This window comes from Rhinolophus sinicus, chromosome 12, assembly GCF_057876585.1.
Source record: "Rhinolophus sinicus isolate RSI-liver-muscle chromosome 12, RSI-T2T, whole genome shotgun sequence".
NCBI lineage: Eukaryota > Metazoa > Chordata > Mammalia > Chiroptera > Rhinolophidae > Rhinolophus > Rhinolophus sinicus.
Window position 1 is genome coordinate 25,119,175 of NC_142512.1, and position 15,274 is coordinate 25,134,448.

At 56.0% G+C, this 15,274-nt stretch overlaps 1 protein-coding gene across 1 annotated transcript in view; it reads left to right on the forward strand.

The window, feature by feature from the left end:
* The window catches only part of TMEM132E (transmembrane protein 132E), a 53,944-nt gene extending 46,298 nt beyond the window's left edge, over positions 1–7,646 (forward strand). Inside the window, exons 6-9 of the mRNA XM_019732627.3 lie at positions 1,200–1,405; positions 3,212–3,500; positions 4,392–4,583; positions 5,515–7,646. Coding sequence (XP_019588186.3) covers positions 1,200–1,405; positions 3,212–3,500; positions 4,392–4,583; positions 5,515–6,564 — 1,737 coding nt within the window. The 3' untranslated portion in view covers positions 6,565–7,646. The remainder of the gene's footprint in view (positions 1–1,199; positions 1,406–3,211; positions 3,501–4,391; positions 4,584–5,514) is intronic.
* Positions 7,647–15,274: the final 7,628 nt, after the last annotated feature.

Below are 15,274 nucleotides of genomic sequence, written 5' to 3' on the forward strand. Positions count from 1 at the left end.
CTTTATGGAGTTTGCCAATATTCTAAATGGAATTTGCCTTCTGATGGAATGCTTTGCCTCCTGACGTGGGAAATGAGCATTTCTGGCAGGGCTGCTGTCCCATTCCACCCACCCCTCTGAGATGCTGAAGAGAGCTAGCAGGAGTTTGGGCCAGTCCAGCGGCTCATCTCCGTAGATGAACCATAGCCCCAGGACCCTCCCCACCCCACCCCCAGAGTCTTCAGGGCATCTGCACCCACACATGAGGACATGCCCCCACGGGCATATACCAGCAAGAGCACCTACATGCATTGCACCCTGTGTTCACTCCAGGCTGTGCCAGGTGTGCGTGTGGGCACAGTTGACATGCACACCCATTTTCATCTGCTCTGAAGTACTGGCAGTGACACTTCTGTGAGTGGGCACAGGTATCCACCCAGATGTGTTTAGTGGGCATATGCTCCGCCCGGAAACCGTTAAGGCGCAAGTTGGTATCCAGGTGGGCATGCATTTGCAAAAGCTGCAGCCGTTGGTGGCAACCATCCACCTGCCTGTGCTTGGGGTTCTCTGGTCCTGATTTTTCCTCTCCCCTTCCCCTCCTTTTACCCCTGGCTAAAGCAGCCCCCTCGCCAGAAATTTACTAGTGCCCATTTTCCTGGGGCCACGGGGCCAGAGGGGCCCCGGGAGGAGCCGTGGACCTGCCACTCACCCCCACACCCATCCACCTGATCTCCTCCCTGCACAGTCGAGCACCAGTGTTCTGCTCAATACAGGCTGCTTTTCTCTACTGTGGAGGATTTTACCCACGAGACACCTGCTCCAGAGCCCAGGCAGTCATGGGGTGGGGGTGGGGGGAGCCAGTCCTGAGGGCCTGCAGCCTGAAGGCTCCTGTAGGTGTGGTCTGCCACATCGGAAGCAGCCCCTTACAAAAACATGTGCATGTTGACTCCTTGCCAGGGAGCAAACACCTCCCACAGTAGCCCCTAAGAGAGGCTCTCTGGAAAAAGAGAATGGAGGCGGGGACACCTAAGCCCACACCTCTCAGAGGAATTAAATTAGATGCCTTCTCCCACCTAGCCCCTCCCCTTCAGCCTCATGTGACTGGCACTTTCTCTCTCCAACAGCCTTCTGGCCCTGCTTGTCAGACTGCAGTCCCCTGCACTGCCCCACAGGAAGACCTGTAGGGCAAGACATGCCAATCAACCTCCCTCCCCCTCCAGGTATCCAGCAGCTGTGACTACGTGTTTGTTAGCGGAAAGGAGTCTCGCGGGTCCATGAACGCCAGGGTCACCTTCCGCTACGACGTCCTCAGTGCCCCCCTGGAAATGACAGTCTGGGTCCCCAAGCTGCCCCTGCACATCGAGCTCTCGGACGCCCGCCTCAGCCAAGTTAAGGGCTGGAGGGTACCTATCCTCCCCGGCCGGAGGTACAGCCCTTCCACACATGGCAGATACTTGAAACACTCGTGGGTGACACAGCCCTAGTACATAGTCTGATCTGCATGTGTATCTAAGGTCCTAGATGTACACAGTCTGCAGGTCAGTTGTGCAATCATCAAACTTTTATTGAGCAACTACTGTATGCCAGGCACTGACAGGTGCTTGAGATGTGGGGTGAGTGTGGCCAGTGCCTGACTCATCCAAGCTCTGGGTCTACCAGGGAAGCCATCATGTATATGCCACAGAGCATGGTGGACACAGGAAGCCCTATGTACAGGGAATTGATTGGCACAAAGGAGAGAACCACCTCTTCCTGCAGGAGAAGTCAAGGCATACTTCCTGGAAGAGGTGACCCTTGAGCTAAGTCTTAGAGGACAAGTGGAAAGGAGTTGGCTGGGGAGCAGGGTGAGACCAGTCAAGCAGCAGACAAAACGGAGCAGACACAGCAACACAGCACACACCTGTATACACATCCCCCAGCCTGCACACACCAGGGGCACATTTGTGAGCTAATCAGCCAGTGGGACCCTCTCGGGTGGGGGAGGGGTCAGCTTCACACACCTGAGTGCCCATCTTTGAGGCCTGTACATGTGAACTCAGTGCACCCCACTCACCCACTCATCACTGCTGGAGAGAAAAGTCAGCAGGGAAGAGTGGGAGGGGTGGGGCTAGGGAGAGAAGCAAGTAGTCAAATGAGAGTTGGGCTTGGTTTAATTCTGCAGAGATTCGGAAAAACAAGGCAGTGTAGACCAGAGCCTTTCAAACTTTAATGGGCACACAATTTACCTGCCTATCCTGTCAAAATACAGGTTCTGTATTTTGGACCAACTCCTGTGTGATGCTGATGCTGCTTTGAGTAATGAGGATGTAGTAAACTCTGAAGCCCTTCAGCCTGGGTTTAAATCCTGATTCTGCTATTTACTAGCTGGGTAACCTTGGGCTACTTACATAACCTCTCTGTGCCCCCCAGTTTCTTCATCTGTAAAATGGGCACAGTAACACTTCCTCACAGGATTGTTATGAGGATTAAATTAGTTCCCACGGGTAAAAGAACCCTCTGTGTGAACGAATATTCTGATGGCTTGATTCTTCTAACCACTAGAAAAGCAGTAGTTATACCCTTTACTCTCTCTCTCCAGAGCACGCTTTCCTGACAGTTAACCTGGTTTTCTCATTTTTGGCAATCTGGATAGGCTGAGAATTCCCCAAATCATCACATCCTGGTTCCCTTTTGCTCACCGGTTCTTCCCTCAATTTATCTCTCTCCTCTTGCATTTTACTATAATGTAAAAAGTAAGAGAAACCCAGGCTGACACTTTGCTTGGAAATCTCAGCTAAATAAATACCCAGGTTGATCACTTACAAGTTCTGCTTGCCACACAGTGTAGGACACAATTCAGCCCAGCTTTCTGGCACTCTGTAACAGGGATCCCCTTTGCTCCAGCTTAGAGCTGAGAAAAGGGCCTCGTGCATGCTTAGCGCTAAAAGCGTGGCAGCACTCCTCAGGATTTGACGCCAGCTTTTTGCAGGCATGGGTGAAGCCAAACAGAGGCAGTGAGGGACCAGGGTGGGGGGGGGGGTTCAAGAAGGCTCTTTCTAGGAGAGAAAAGCCTGGGACTCCTGCCTCTACATTTGTCAGGGACAGAAAGAGTGAGCCAGGGAGAAGGCTTGGCATTTGCACAGCTTGCACCCACAGGAGCTGGGGAGCAGCCAGCAGAGTGAGAGGATGGGAGGGAGGGGCTTGTGCAGGTCATCGCCAAGGTGAGGAGCCCTGACCCCTGCCCCCACCGCAGGTCAGCCCGGGATAGCGAGGACGAGGACGAGGAGGAAGAGGAGCGGCGTCAGAGCGCCAACCGTGGCTGCACCCTGCAGTACCAGCATGCCACTCTGCAGGTCTTCACTCAGTTCCACACGATGTCATCCGAGGGCACCGACCAGGTGGTCACCATGCTGGGCCCGGACTGGCTCGTGGAGGTCACCAAACTGGTCAGCAACTTCATGCGGGTGGGTGACCCCCGAGTGGCACGCATGGTAGACAGCAGCACACTGGCAGGACTGGAGCCAGGCACCACCCCCTTCAAGGTAGGCACAAGGGCAGTGTCAGGAGCCTTGTTTACCTGTGGGCGGAGGACGCAGACATTCCTAGGACAGGATTTCCAGGGCTTCAGCCTCTGGGAGCAACGCCAGCCAGGCTCTTTCCTACCTGCCCCTCTGCCTGAAATTCCACCATCAGAGTTCCAGGCCCTTCAGCTTCACCCTTGGATCTCCCTCTAAGCATTATCAGCGGTATGAACCTTACATTGCTCAGTGTGGTCCCTGAGAGCAGATGTGGATGAGGATGGGAAGCAGGTGAGAGGGCTCCGGCAGCCAAGGGTCCAGGAGACGGAGTTCCGCATCTAGGAACGCAACTCTGACCTTCCTCCTTGACAACTGGGTGCCTGGGTAGAAATCCTTTACCTAATAGAGGGTAAATTGTGACTCCATGGGCTGGAACCTGCCTGCAGACCTATTTGTTTGCAAAACAATTGATCCAAAATTTAAAAGTTGGGAAGTTTTTCATTTTTTAGAAATACAGATTTCTGGTTTTACAAACTATGAATCTGACAACACTGGGCCTGCCTTCCCACCTGGCAAGAAGCTGCTAGAGTCAATACTAGTGTATTTTCACAGTCGCCACCACTCCCTTTTGTCTCGCTGACATTGAGGGTGGAATAGCGATTGCTGTTTATCACTGTACAGGGCTATTGTTTTCCTTAAAACTCTGCCCATCTCTCTCATCCATGCTCCTCTGAGCCCCTGACCCTTGCTTGGCCCCTGGCCCCTGCTTCCCAGTTGCAGACCTAAGGCAGAGCCTCCCAGCCTGCCCCATTCCCTGGGCCTGTCTTCCAGCAGCACTGGGATTCCTCCCTTGTTCGTGATCCGGAGGGTGCTGCTTTCCTGGCCTTTACCCACCCCTGCCCCGCTCTGCCTCAGGTGGTGTCCCCACTGACGGAGTCTGTGCTCGGGGAAACACTGCTGACGGTGACAGAGGAGAAGGTCAGCATCACACAGCTGCAGGCCCAGGTGGTGGCCAGCCTTGCCCTCTCCTTACGGCCCAGCCCAGGGAGCAGCCACACCATCCTCGCCACCACGGCTGCCCAGCAGACCCTCAGCTTCCTCAAGCAGGTAACTGGATGCCCAGTCTGCCAGCCCTGGGACTTGGGGTGTGGAAGGATTATGAGGCTCTGGCCTGCCCTTGTGCCATGAGTCCCCCAAATTAGAGCTTTAGGTAACGGAAGGTCTAGCTACCCCGCATGCCTTGCATACCTGCCCCAGCCCATCCCCCTGCCATCTGCGCAGGGCATCTGGCCAAGGTCTCGCTTCTGCACCTGCCGCCCTGAGACATTCTGACTGAGGGTTCCCCTCCCCGGTTCTCAGAGGGCCCATCACATATGCCTCCACCACCAGGAATTACCCTCACCCATCTCAGCCCCCCACAGACATACCAGGGCACTAGCTATAGGCAATGGTGGAAAGTTGGCAAGTAGGAGCACAGGGAGTGAGAAGGTGGGCGTCGAGCACCAAAGCAGGAGTCAGGAGCCCAAAGTCCTCTGCCCCTAACTTGCGCTGTGACCCAGGCCAACCCCTTGTCTCTGGGCCCTGCTTCCTCACTGCAGGGTGGGCGGTTCTCAGAAGGTACTAACAGACACAGAAGACTAGGGTTAGGCATGTGTTCTCAACTCCAAGTGCCTGATGGGGAGGATACCGAGGTCAGTCATAGAGATGTGGGGTTACACTTGCAGCAAAAGGGACCTGAGTTAGACCCAAGGCAGAACTTACCTTTAGCTCATCCAGGGGAGAAGGGTGAAGTGGGCAAGGAAATTCTTGAAGCAGTAGGAGGCTATTACGTGCCTTGTACCCTCCTCACAATCTCCAGAGGAGGACTCCTGCTCAAACAATTTTTCCTGAGTACCTGTCACCTGCCAGGCACGGCTTCAGCACCGGGAATGCTGTAGGGCACCAGGACGCCTTGTCTCTGCCCTCACAGACCTCACTCTCCAGCAAGGAAGCCAGCCGGGACTAGCTCTCTGACTCCTGTCCCCTTTTCCTCCTCCAGGAAGCTTTCCTGAGCCTCTGGCTGTCCTACAGTGATGGCACCATGGCCCCACTCTCCCTCTACAGCCCCCGGGACTATGGGCTGCTGGTGAGCAGTCTGGACGAGCGGGTGGCTACTGTGACCCAGGATCGGGCCTTCCCGCTGGTGGTGGCAGAAGCGGAGGGCGCAGGGGAACTGCTCCGTGCCGAGCTCACCATCTCAGAGAGTTGCCAGAAAACCAAGCGCAAGAGTGTTCTGGCTACGACTCCCGTGGGCCTGCGCGTGCACTTTGGGCGGGAGGAGGAGGACCCCACGTATGACTACCCAGGCCCTAGCCAGCCGGGGCCGGGTGGGGGCGAGGACGGGGCCCGAGGAGCTGGCCCACCAGGCACGGCGGTGCCCCCACCCAAGGCCCCAGGCACTGCCAGTCCAGCCATGCTGCCCACAGAAGACTTCCTGCCACTGCCCACGGGCTTCCAGCAGATGCCACGGGGGCTGACGGACCTGGAGATCGGCATGTACGCGCTGCTGGGTGTCTTCTGCCTCGCCATCCTCGTCTTCCTCATCAACTGCTTCGTCTTTGTGCTGCGCTACCGGCACAAGCGCATCCCGCCCGAGGGCCAGACCAGCATGGACCACTCTCACCACTGGGTGTTCCTGGGCAATGGGCAGCCTCTGCGGGTGCAGGGGGAGCTGTCGCCGCCCACTGGCAACCCGCTGGAGACCATGCCCGCCTGCTGCCATGGCGACCACCACAGCAGCGGCAGTTCGCAGACCAGTGTCCAGAGCCAGGTGCATGGGCGGGGCGACGGTTCCTCCGGGGGCTCTGCCCGGGACCAGGCGGAGGACCCTGCCAGCTCGCCCACCTCCAAGCGCAAACGGGTCAAGTTTACCACCTTCACCACGCTGCCCACAGAGGAGCTGGCCTATGACTCAGTGCCCGCTGGCGAAGAGGATGAGGAGGACGAAGAGGACCTGGGTTGGGGCTGCCGGGATGTGGCTGGCACCACGCGGCCTGCTGCACCCCCAGATCTGCACAATTACATGCGCAGAATCAAAGAGGTTGCGTAAGGCGTCATCCCCCGACGGGGTAGGCTCTGTGTGGGACACAGCCAGGACTCCGGCTCACACTGACCGAGGGCGGCTGGCTTGGATTTTATATGCCCGGCCCCCTTCAGCTTTGCTCTGTGCGGGTGGCCGCCTCCCTCATCTGGTCTTTCTCACGGCCTCACACTCTTACCCTCTTCTGCCGCAGCAGATCGGGGGCTCCTGCCTCCGGAGCTTGCTAGGAGGAAGCAATTCCAGCCCTGATTCCACCTTTTCCAAAAGTCCCCTCTTAGACAAACGGCCTGCCCCAAGAGTGAGGCACGGAGGCCAAGCTTGGGGCCAGGTGGGCTCACACTGTGCCCCGCCCCTGTCTCCCATGTCCTCTGTGGTCCCACTGTGTGGGGGGGTTCTGGGGGGTCTTGTGTCACTAGCTGCACAAAGACTTTTCTTAAACCACTATTCAGGGATTTCCATCCTGTAGGGTGGGGAGGTGGTGGCTGCCTGCCCTGCCAAGGATCTTGCTGTGGACAAAATATTTGGGATGTGGGGGGACACTTGTAGCATCTTCTGGTTTTTGGGGTCCTCCCCAGTCTCTTCACAGAACCTGGGAGCTGACCCCAGAGGGGTCTGGGGCCAAGCCAGGCACCTTCCTGAGAGTTCAGGACTTCCTCTTCCGCCCTCAAGGACTGTGGGCAGGAACCTAAAGGGGGCGGAGTCCTCCGTACACCCCCAGGCAAGCCACGCCCAGAGCACCATGGTCTGGGTGGGTCCAGGGAGGCCTGTGTGCTTCTCTCCCACCACATAGCAAAGTCAACACTTCGCCTTAGCCGCTCCTGCTCTGCTGACCACTCCTTCCCTCTCTTCAGGGACAGCCACCCATTCCCCCCCGACCCCCCCCAGGAAACGGATCCAATGGGAAGGGGACAGAGGGCACCAGGGAATGCTGTGAAGAACCTTGGGATGGGCAAGGAAGAAGGGAGCGGAGCGTCTCTCTCCCCCATCCCACAGCCACTTTTCTCTCGGGTTTTACCCACCACTGTGTTGGATTTTTCTTAAATAAATGGAGGCGACCAGATTGGAGGTGGGGGCTCCCAGAGAACAGACAACATGGTGGCTAATCTGTCTTCCTTGTGTGCGTGAGCACACACACGTGTACACACATGCACTCTAAATGACATGCGATGGAAACATTACTGAGCCCAGCTGCAGCCCTTCTCTTCCTCCTCCAACATCCAGGTCCCTTAGACCTCTGGTGCTGTGGAGATGCCCACATCACAGCATGAAGGCTTTACTGACCCAGAAATGTGCCCTTACAAAGAGGTGCCTCCTATGGGAGTCTGCCATGATTGGCTCAGGAAGGAGGGGCGAGCCTCAGGGCCTCCAGAGAAATGCCGGGGGTGCTGGGGGGGGGGGGGGTGCGGTGAGAGGGAACAGAAAAACAAGAGAGGTGAGAGAGGGTGCTGCGCACGCCTGAGCTCACTTGTTTCCTTCACTGCCTTCAGCCCTCCTCTCAGAGGAGGTTCCTCTTCATCACCGTCACTTCGTCTCAGGAAGGCCTCCTTTTTCCATGGATTGATGGGGAAAGGCTGGTGGTCTCCATGGCAGGAGCCAGGCTGTAGAAATTGAAGGCTGTGGGGTGTGTCCCTCCCCCCCAGAGGGCCGTGGGCTGGGCCATAGCCCTTCACAGGCACACCTGGCCTGTGCATGTACATGGCCTCTCCTGGCCCTGGGGGACACTCCCGGGTATAGGCAGCCCCTGGTAGCACAGAAGCGCCTGGCCCAAGGGGAAGCCCAGCCAAGGCTGCAAGACCAGCCTCCAGTGCCCTGCACAGGTGGCTACAGCAACCACCCGGGAGAGGGGAGAGGAGAAGGCACAGCAACCAGCATCTGTTGCAGAATGGACCAGGGGCAGCACCAGCTGCACTGGCACCTGGCCCAACATGCTCTTGCCACCACGGAAGGACACCTGCCTTCCATAGTCCTAGCTGCTCACCTCATCGCAGCAGCCCTGGGGTCGTGTAAGGAGTCAATGATATCAGGTGTGTAAAGCTCTCTGCACGGTGCCCAACTGCAGACACAACTCCTAAGACAGACCCTGGCACGTAGCAGTTCTCCACTATGGAGTTTCCCACATTCAGGCTTCATTTTCAGGTAAAGTGTGGGCCTGAAAGGAAGACTAGAGATTGGCCAGCTCTGCCTAAGATGTGTTAGCAGCAACGAGTGGGTGTGGCTCAGCAGCAAGGAGGGAGCTACCGGGAAGCAGGGCCCAGGGCAGAACCAGTGGGGGCTTTGCCTGCCAGCTCTCCAGGACATATATTCAAATAAGCCCTGCCAGTGACCTCCCAGAGGGCGGTCTCCGTTCTTTTTCTTGATGCACGGTGCCTGGAATCCAAGTGCTCAACAAATGTTTGCTGACTAACGTCCAAACAAACTAAAAATGGCTTTCGCATGATTCTACATTTGGGGATTTTCTATTCTCTGCCACTTCACCACTTGATTAGTGTGGAAAATCACAAGTTCCAGACAGATGCAGAGGACATAGGTGTGAGTCAAGGCAGAACGAATATTCCAACTTGGATGTGTGTGTGTGGGAAGGGGTGCATGGGAGGGGGTGTTGAAACATGGATCCATTTGTTTATTCAACACACAAAGCTCCTACTATGTGCTAAGCCCTGACGGGGAGTATGGAGGCAAAACCCTGGGCCTGTCCCCAAGGAGCACCAGTCCCACAGAGAAGATGGACCAGTCAGCTGGCCATGGTCATCTGGGATGATGGATGCTATCCACGATAGTTTTGCCTGTGTTGGTGGGGCACAAAGGAAGCATGGGGACAGTCTCAAACTGAATTTACTGAGGGTGGGGTCAGAGACATTCCAGGGAGGGAGGATGGTGGGTGTGGCGTCCTGGAGGCTGCACGCCTGACATGCCATGCTTCCTCTTCGTGCCCTGTCTCTGCACTTGCTTTCCCCAGGCCTGGAGTAGGAGTCCCTGGTGATAGGGAAACACAGACACATATATGCAAAGATATGGAGGCCAGAGGGAGTGGGGGGAGGGGCTCAGCACACATTTGGGAGTCAGGCTCAGACTTCTCAGAGGTCCAGCTCGCTTCCCTCGCCCTGGGTGAGAGAAAGAAGAATTGGAGGGGCAAGGAGACCCATTCGGAAGAGGCTGCAGAGAAAGGATGAGGGCCAGCACAGTGGGAACAAGCGAGCTGCAGTTTTCAGCCGCAGACTTTGCCAACTGCATTACCCCACATGGCAGGAGGGGGAGGGGACACGAGCTGCTGCTTGACTCCAAGACCTCCTTTCAAACGAACCTCAGAGACCAGGCCGCTCCGGGGGAAACAGTGGATGCTATGCTAATGGTGTGTGTCAGCATCCAGACTTTCACAAACAGGGACATGAGGACCCAGAGAGGGGAGCCATTGGCCCAAAGTCACACAGCCAACTAATGACAGAGCCAGCACCCTGCCTGCCTCCCTGTCCTGTCATTTGTGTCCCTTTCTCTTCATTCCTCACGCCCCTGTCCAAATGTGAGACTTCAGAGGCAATTGCTAGAAATGGCAAGTCCTGACCCCCGTGTAGTTCAAGAGGGAGCAGGCTTGGAGGAATGAGGCGGGACATTAAGTTAACAGCCACTCTGGAATGGCCCTGGCACTGAACTCTTTAAAAATGTGTCTTCAACCCCGAAAAAATGAATCGAGGGACCTTGTAAAGAATAGTTATTGACAGAGAGTTGCTCTGGGAGCACGGGGGAACCAGGCCCATGAATCAGCTTGCAAGCAAAATGAGATTTCTCAGACAGCCAGGGCCAGTGGAGGCCGAGGCCGAGATGTGGAGAAGCCGCCTGGAGCCTGTCCGCACACCGGTGCTCGGTTCCCTGCCCCACGTCCACACTGCCAGCTCCCCTCTCCGCACCAGCCCTGGACACGCCTCCATGCTTATCTTCGACAAATACTGACAGGCACCTCCTATATGACAGTCACTGTGCCCTCCCCCCCTACGAGGAGGCTTTGGGGAGAGGGGGAGACATCTGGGAGCCAAACTGAGAAAAAAAGGGAAAAATACAATAAATGGGCCAGAAACGGAAAACTCGCATTTGAAGGGATGAAACTTCCCAAGACAGGTGAGCAGGGCCTCCTGGGGTCTGACTGTGCGTTTGCTGTGTGACCTTCAGCCAGTGCAGCACGAGCTCTGGACCCTTGCTTCCCCATTTGTACAAACATAGAATTTGTCACTACTAGGCAGTATCCGCTGACCTCCCCGAGGAACTGTTTCAATGCCTGTGTTGCTAACAAACATCTAGAGACAGAGAAATCACCACTCCCGTTTTACAGATAAGACAGGAATACAGAGAGGGCAAATAACTTGCCCACGGTATCCAGCTTTGACGTGACCTGGCGGGCAGCTACAAACCTACTCTCTTTCTGTTACATCCTGAAGCAACAGTGGCAATGGAAGGGGAATGAGGTTGGAGAGATTCGGAGGTGCGAAGGGGATCGGGAGGGGCCTCTAAAGATGAGATGTGCTCAGTGATGGAGGCAAGCTGTGGGGTCCCCATTTAAGGCTTAGATCATAGATAGTGTTTGAGGCAGATGGAACAGGGAGCATTCTAGCCTCCCTGCCATTGTTAGAGGGACCGTACTCCCTCCCCTACCGGGAACTCCATCCCCAGCTGACTGTCACAACAGACCACCATCCGATCCTCTCTTGGTCACCGTTTGAGCAGAGAAACAGCAGGGCCTTTTCCTGAGCAAGGTGCTGAGCTGGTCTTGTAAGGAGAGCTGGCAGCACTAGCAGAGATACCCAGCATAGGGAAGTGGGTGTGCGTCGGCATACCTGCCCTTTCCTTTGAGATACTGGCTGTCCTTTTAGACTCTGGGGCCTAAGGAAGAGAAACTGAGAGGCTAAGGCCATCCCCTCTACCCTCACCCCTGCCATGGTAGCACAGTGAGTGCTGACTAAATCCTTGCCACAGATCTGACAGTGCCAAGCACAGGGGAAGTAAGATAATTAAATCACTAACATTTACCGAGAGCTCACTACATGCTGACCACTTTAGAGCCATCATTTCACTGACTCTTCACAATAACCAAGTAGCGTAGGTGCTATTATACCCATTTTACAGATGACAAAACTGGGCCTCAGAGAAGTTATATGACTTGTCCCATGCCACACAGCAAATACCGTGTTTCCCCAAAAATAAGACCTAACAGGAAAATAAGCTCTAGCATGATTTTTCAGGATGATACCCCCTGAGCATAAGCCCTAATGTGTCTTTTGGAGCAAAAATTAATATAAGACCCGGTCTTATTTTCGGGGAAAGCAGAGCCAGGATTCAAACATTAGGTTCCTACAGCTCTCCTCAGTGGGGCTCTGGAGTTCAGAGAATCATTCTGATGCACTGACAAGAGCACCAGGCTGGGCATCCAGGGGCTTGGTGGGAGTTCTCCCTCGGCTATTGACTGGTCATGTGGCCATGAGCCTGGCACTGCCCATTTCTAGAACAAGCCAGGACTCTCAGCTGGATTCCAGGGGCCAGATAGTCCCTCTAGTGCCTTCAGTCCTGATGGTTCCTGGGTTTTGAGGTGTGAAGGCCTGGGCACGACCCAGCCCTGCCAGTTCACACCCCCTCACTCCCCACCCTCTTACAGAGATGCTGCTGTGGGGTCTGCTGTGGGGTATGAGGCAGGCATAACAGCTTCCGTGGCCCTCAGCTGTCCAAGCTTTGCCATCTCAGCCATCCTTTTTTTATTTTTTATTTTATTTTATTTTATTGGGGGAATATTGGGGAACAGTGTGTTTCTCCAGGGCCCATCAGCTCCAAGTCGTTGTCCTTCAATCTAGCTGTGGAGGGCGCAGCTCAGCTCCAAGTCTAGTCGCCGTTTTCAATCTTTAGTTGCAGGGGGCGCAGCCCACCATCCCATGTGGGAATTGAACCGTCAACCCTGTTGTTGAGAGCTCGTGCTCTAACCAACTGAGCCATCTGGCCACTCCTCTGGAAGCTCAGCAGCAGCTCATTGTCTTCAATCTAGTTGTGGAGGGTGCAGCTCACTGGCCTATGTGGGAATCGAACCAGTAACCCTGCTGTCCAGAGCTCACGCTCTAACCAACTGAGCCATCTGGCCGCCCTACCATCCTTTTCTTGATGCTGCCATTGGCAGCTGCTCCGAGAGGTTCAGGTTCCCCATGTTGTGGGGTGGGGGGCGCTTAGCGAAGGAGCAAAGCAAGGATGGGAATGATGACTACCCTTGTGTGTACCAGAGCAGCAGTGAGTCTCGGGGCTAAGACAGAGCTTGAAAGCCCAAGTTGTCAATCCCCTGCTAACCGGGAGCTCCCAATCTGATGGAGGAGACCCACATTCTGTTCCAGGGGAGCTCCCAGTCTGATGGAAGAGGAACAGACCCTCACTCACAACAGCTCCCAGTCTGAGGGGGAAACAATCTACCTGCCCCTGACAAATACTAGTCTGACGGGGGAGCCTGACCACCCCCTGAAGAAATGACATCATGCATTCAGAGAAACATTCAAACAGGGGCGCATATGTGAACAGTAATCTTTGAATGCACTTAGCTCACAGAGCAGAGGAAATAAGTAAATGTGGAAGCCAGGCAATTGAAAGGCAGCCTGAAGCCGGGTTGTAGGTTGCATTGCAGGGAGGGATTCGGAAGTCTACCAGATGGCTGGGAAGTCAGAAAAAACGACTTAAGGATTAAGAGTTGGGATGGATTTATCCTGGCTGGAGGGATGGAAGCTGCAGAGGCCTAGAGGAGAGGAGTGGGTACAGGGAGGAGGAAGTGACACTCCCTCAGGTGACCCTGGAGAAGCTCCAGACTGCTGGAGAGAGGGCTCTCCTAGAGAAGCCCAGGGGAGAGTCGCAAGCCTTCTCACTTCTTGGGAAGGGACAGGAGTCTGGCACACAGGGAAGACATCCAAATCAGGGCCAAGGGCTTGGCTTCCCGTCCCCTGGGCATCCCCCCCTTGCAGTGTGACCTGGCATGAGCCTCTGGTCCTCCTCTGTGAGACAAGGGATCTGGATGAGATATTACGTGAGGGCCCTCCCCAGGCTGACTCTCTGTCCCAGGCGGGAGCCTAGCCATGCCCCTTCCTCTGGGTGGATCCGAGCATAGGGGTCATGGTTCCTGATAACCCTTCCTGGGTGCTGAGCGGAGCTGGAGCAGAGTAGGTCTCAAGGCCGGGTGGAGCCCCGAGCCCCTGAGCGGGCAGCTGTAGGACCCCTGAGGAGCCAGGCCAGCAGGGTTTGAGCCCCAGTTCTGCCGCTGCCTTCCTCCTTCCTGTGTGAGCTCAGACAGCCCCCCAGCCCTCCTTGGAGATTGTCAGTACCCTTTCCCCCAACCTTCTGTGATTCCAGAATGACTTTCTCCTCCAGTATGAAAGTTCCCGATAGGCCTTCCTGTGATGCAGAGGCAGGAGCCCTGGGGCTGCTCCCTGTAGCTTCTCCCACAAGGAGGGGCCCTGCAGCTAGGAGAGTTGACAGGAAGCAAAGGGAAAGCGAGCAGGGCCCTGGCAGTGGACCTCTGTGCCCCATCTGCAGTGCAGCTCTGCAGCCCAGCCCTGGCCTTGAATGTGGACTCCACTTGCAGACCCCACCTGGACTTGTCAGGGAGGAGGGCAGGTAGAGAGGGTTGTAGATGGTGAGAGGTGGCAAGTGAAGGAACCCTCTTGCCGCTAGTCTGTCTGCCTGTCCTTATTATGTACCCTTTACTTCCATCTGGACACATACACTCCAGCCCTCCAAGAGGCAGAGACAGTGGAGCCCGCCCCTCCCCTGGGGGGAGGCAATTCATCAGTGTTGATGGGAGCTGGGACCCTATGGGGGCCTCCTCCCTCACACACACTGGTCCACAGGGTCCTCCTTCCAAAGTCTGCCCCCAGGCTCTCTTCAGATTCCAGACCCCCGTGGGATGTCTGTCTAACCCTGGTGGAGTGGAGAGAGGGGCAGATTTAGTGCACTGGGCAGGAACCACAGCCCTCAGGGAGGGAAGAGAGGAGGCGGGAGCACAGAACACTACAGCAGCTGCAGCTCCTCCAGGACCTCTCCGGAGATGCCAGAGCCACGGGATAACCTACCCCTCCGCCCCAGCAAACCCTGCTCCAGGGCAGACACAGTAAAGCACCAGATGCATCCAGTGATTAAAGTGCCGCCTTGATCAGATGGTGAGGACCCGGACCGTGGTAGGCGGCCGGGCAAGCAGAGCATGCGTGACACCTTCCTGACACACACAGAGCACACCTCGCAAGTGCACACTCTCTGAGCAGCCCCCCTCCTTCACACTTGCAGGCACACGTCCCTCCTATACACACACACACACATACACACACACACACATGCATGCACACATCATGCACGCACATATACTCTCTGTATATGCACACACACACTCACACACACACATGCACACCCGCGGTTGGAGCCCTACAGCTCCATTACGGCAATAACCAGAAGTAGCTAATGCTTGATCACATTATGGGGCACAGCCCTCATAGCCTGCCCACCCCACCCGGAGGGAAGACGGAGGCTGCGGTGCTGGCGGCCAGGTCCAGAGCTGCCAGTGAAGGATGGATGGGTGGGCCCAACGGAGAGGGGCAGGAGGAGGGCCAGGCGCACTCTGGCTCTGGTGTACTCATAGGTCCCTAAAGAGGGGGCCAGCTGCCCATCTGCACAAATCACCTTCAGGGGTGGGTGACTGGATGGGAGCTTGTTGGAGAGTGAG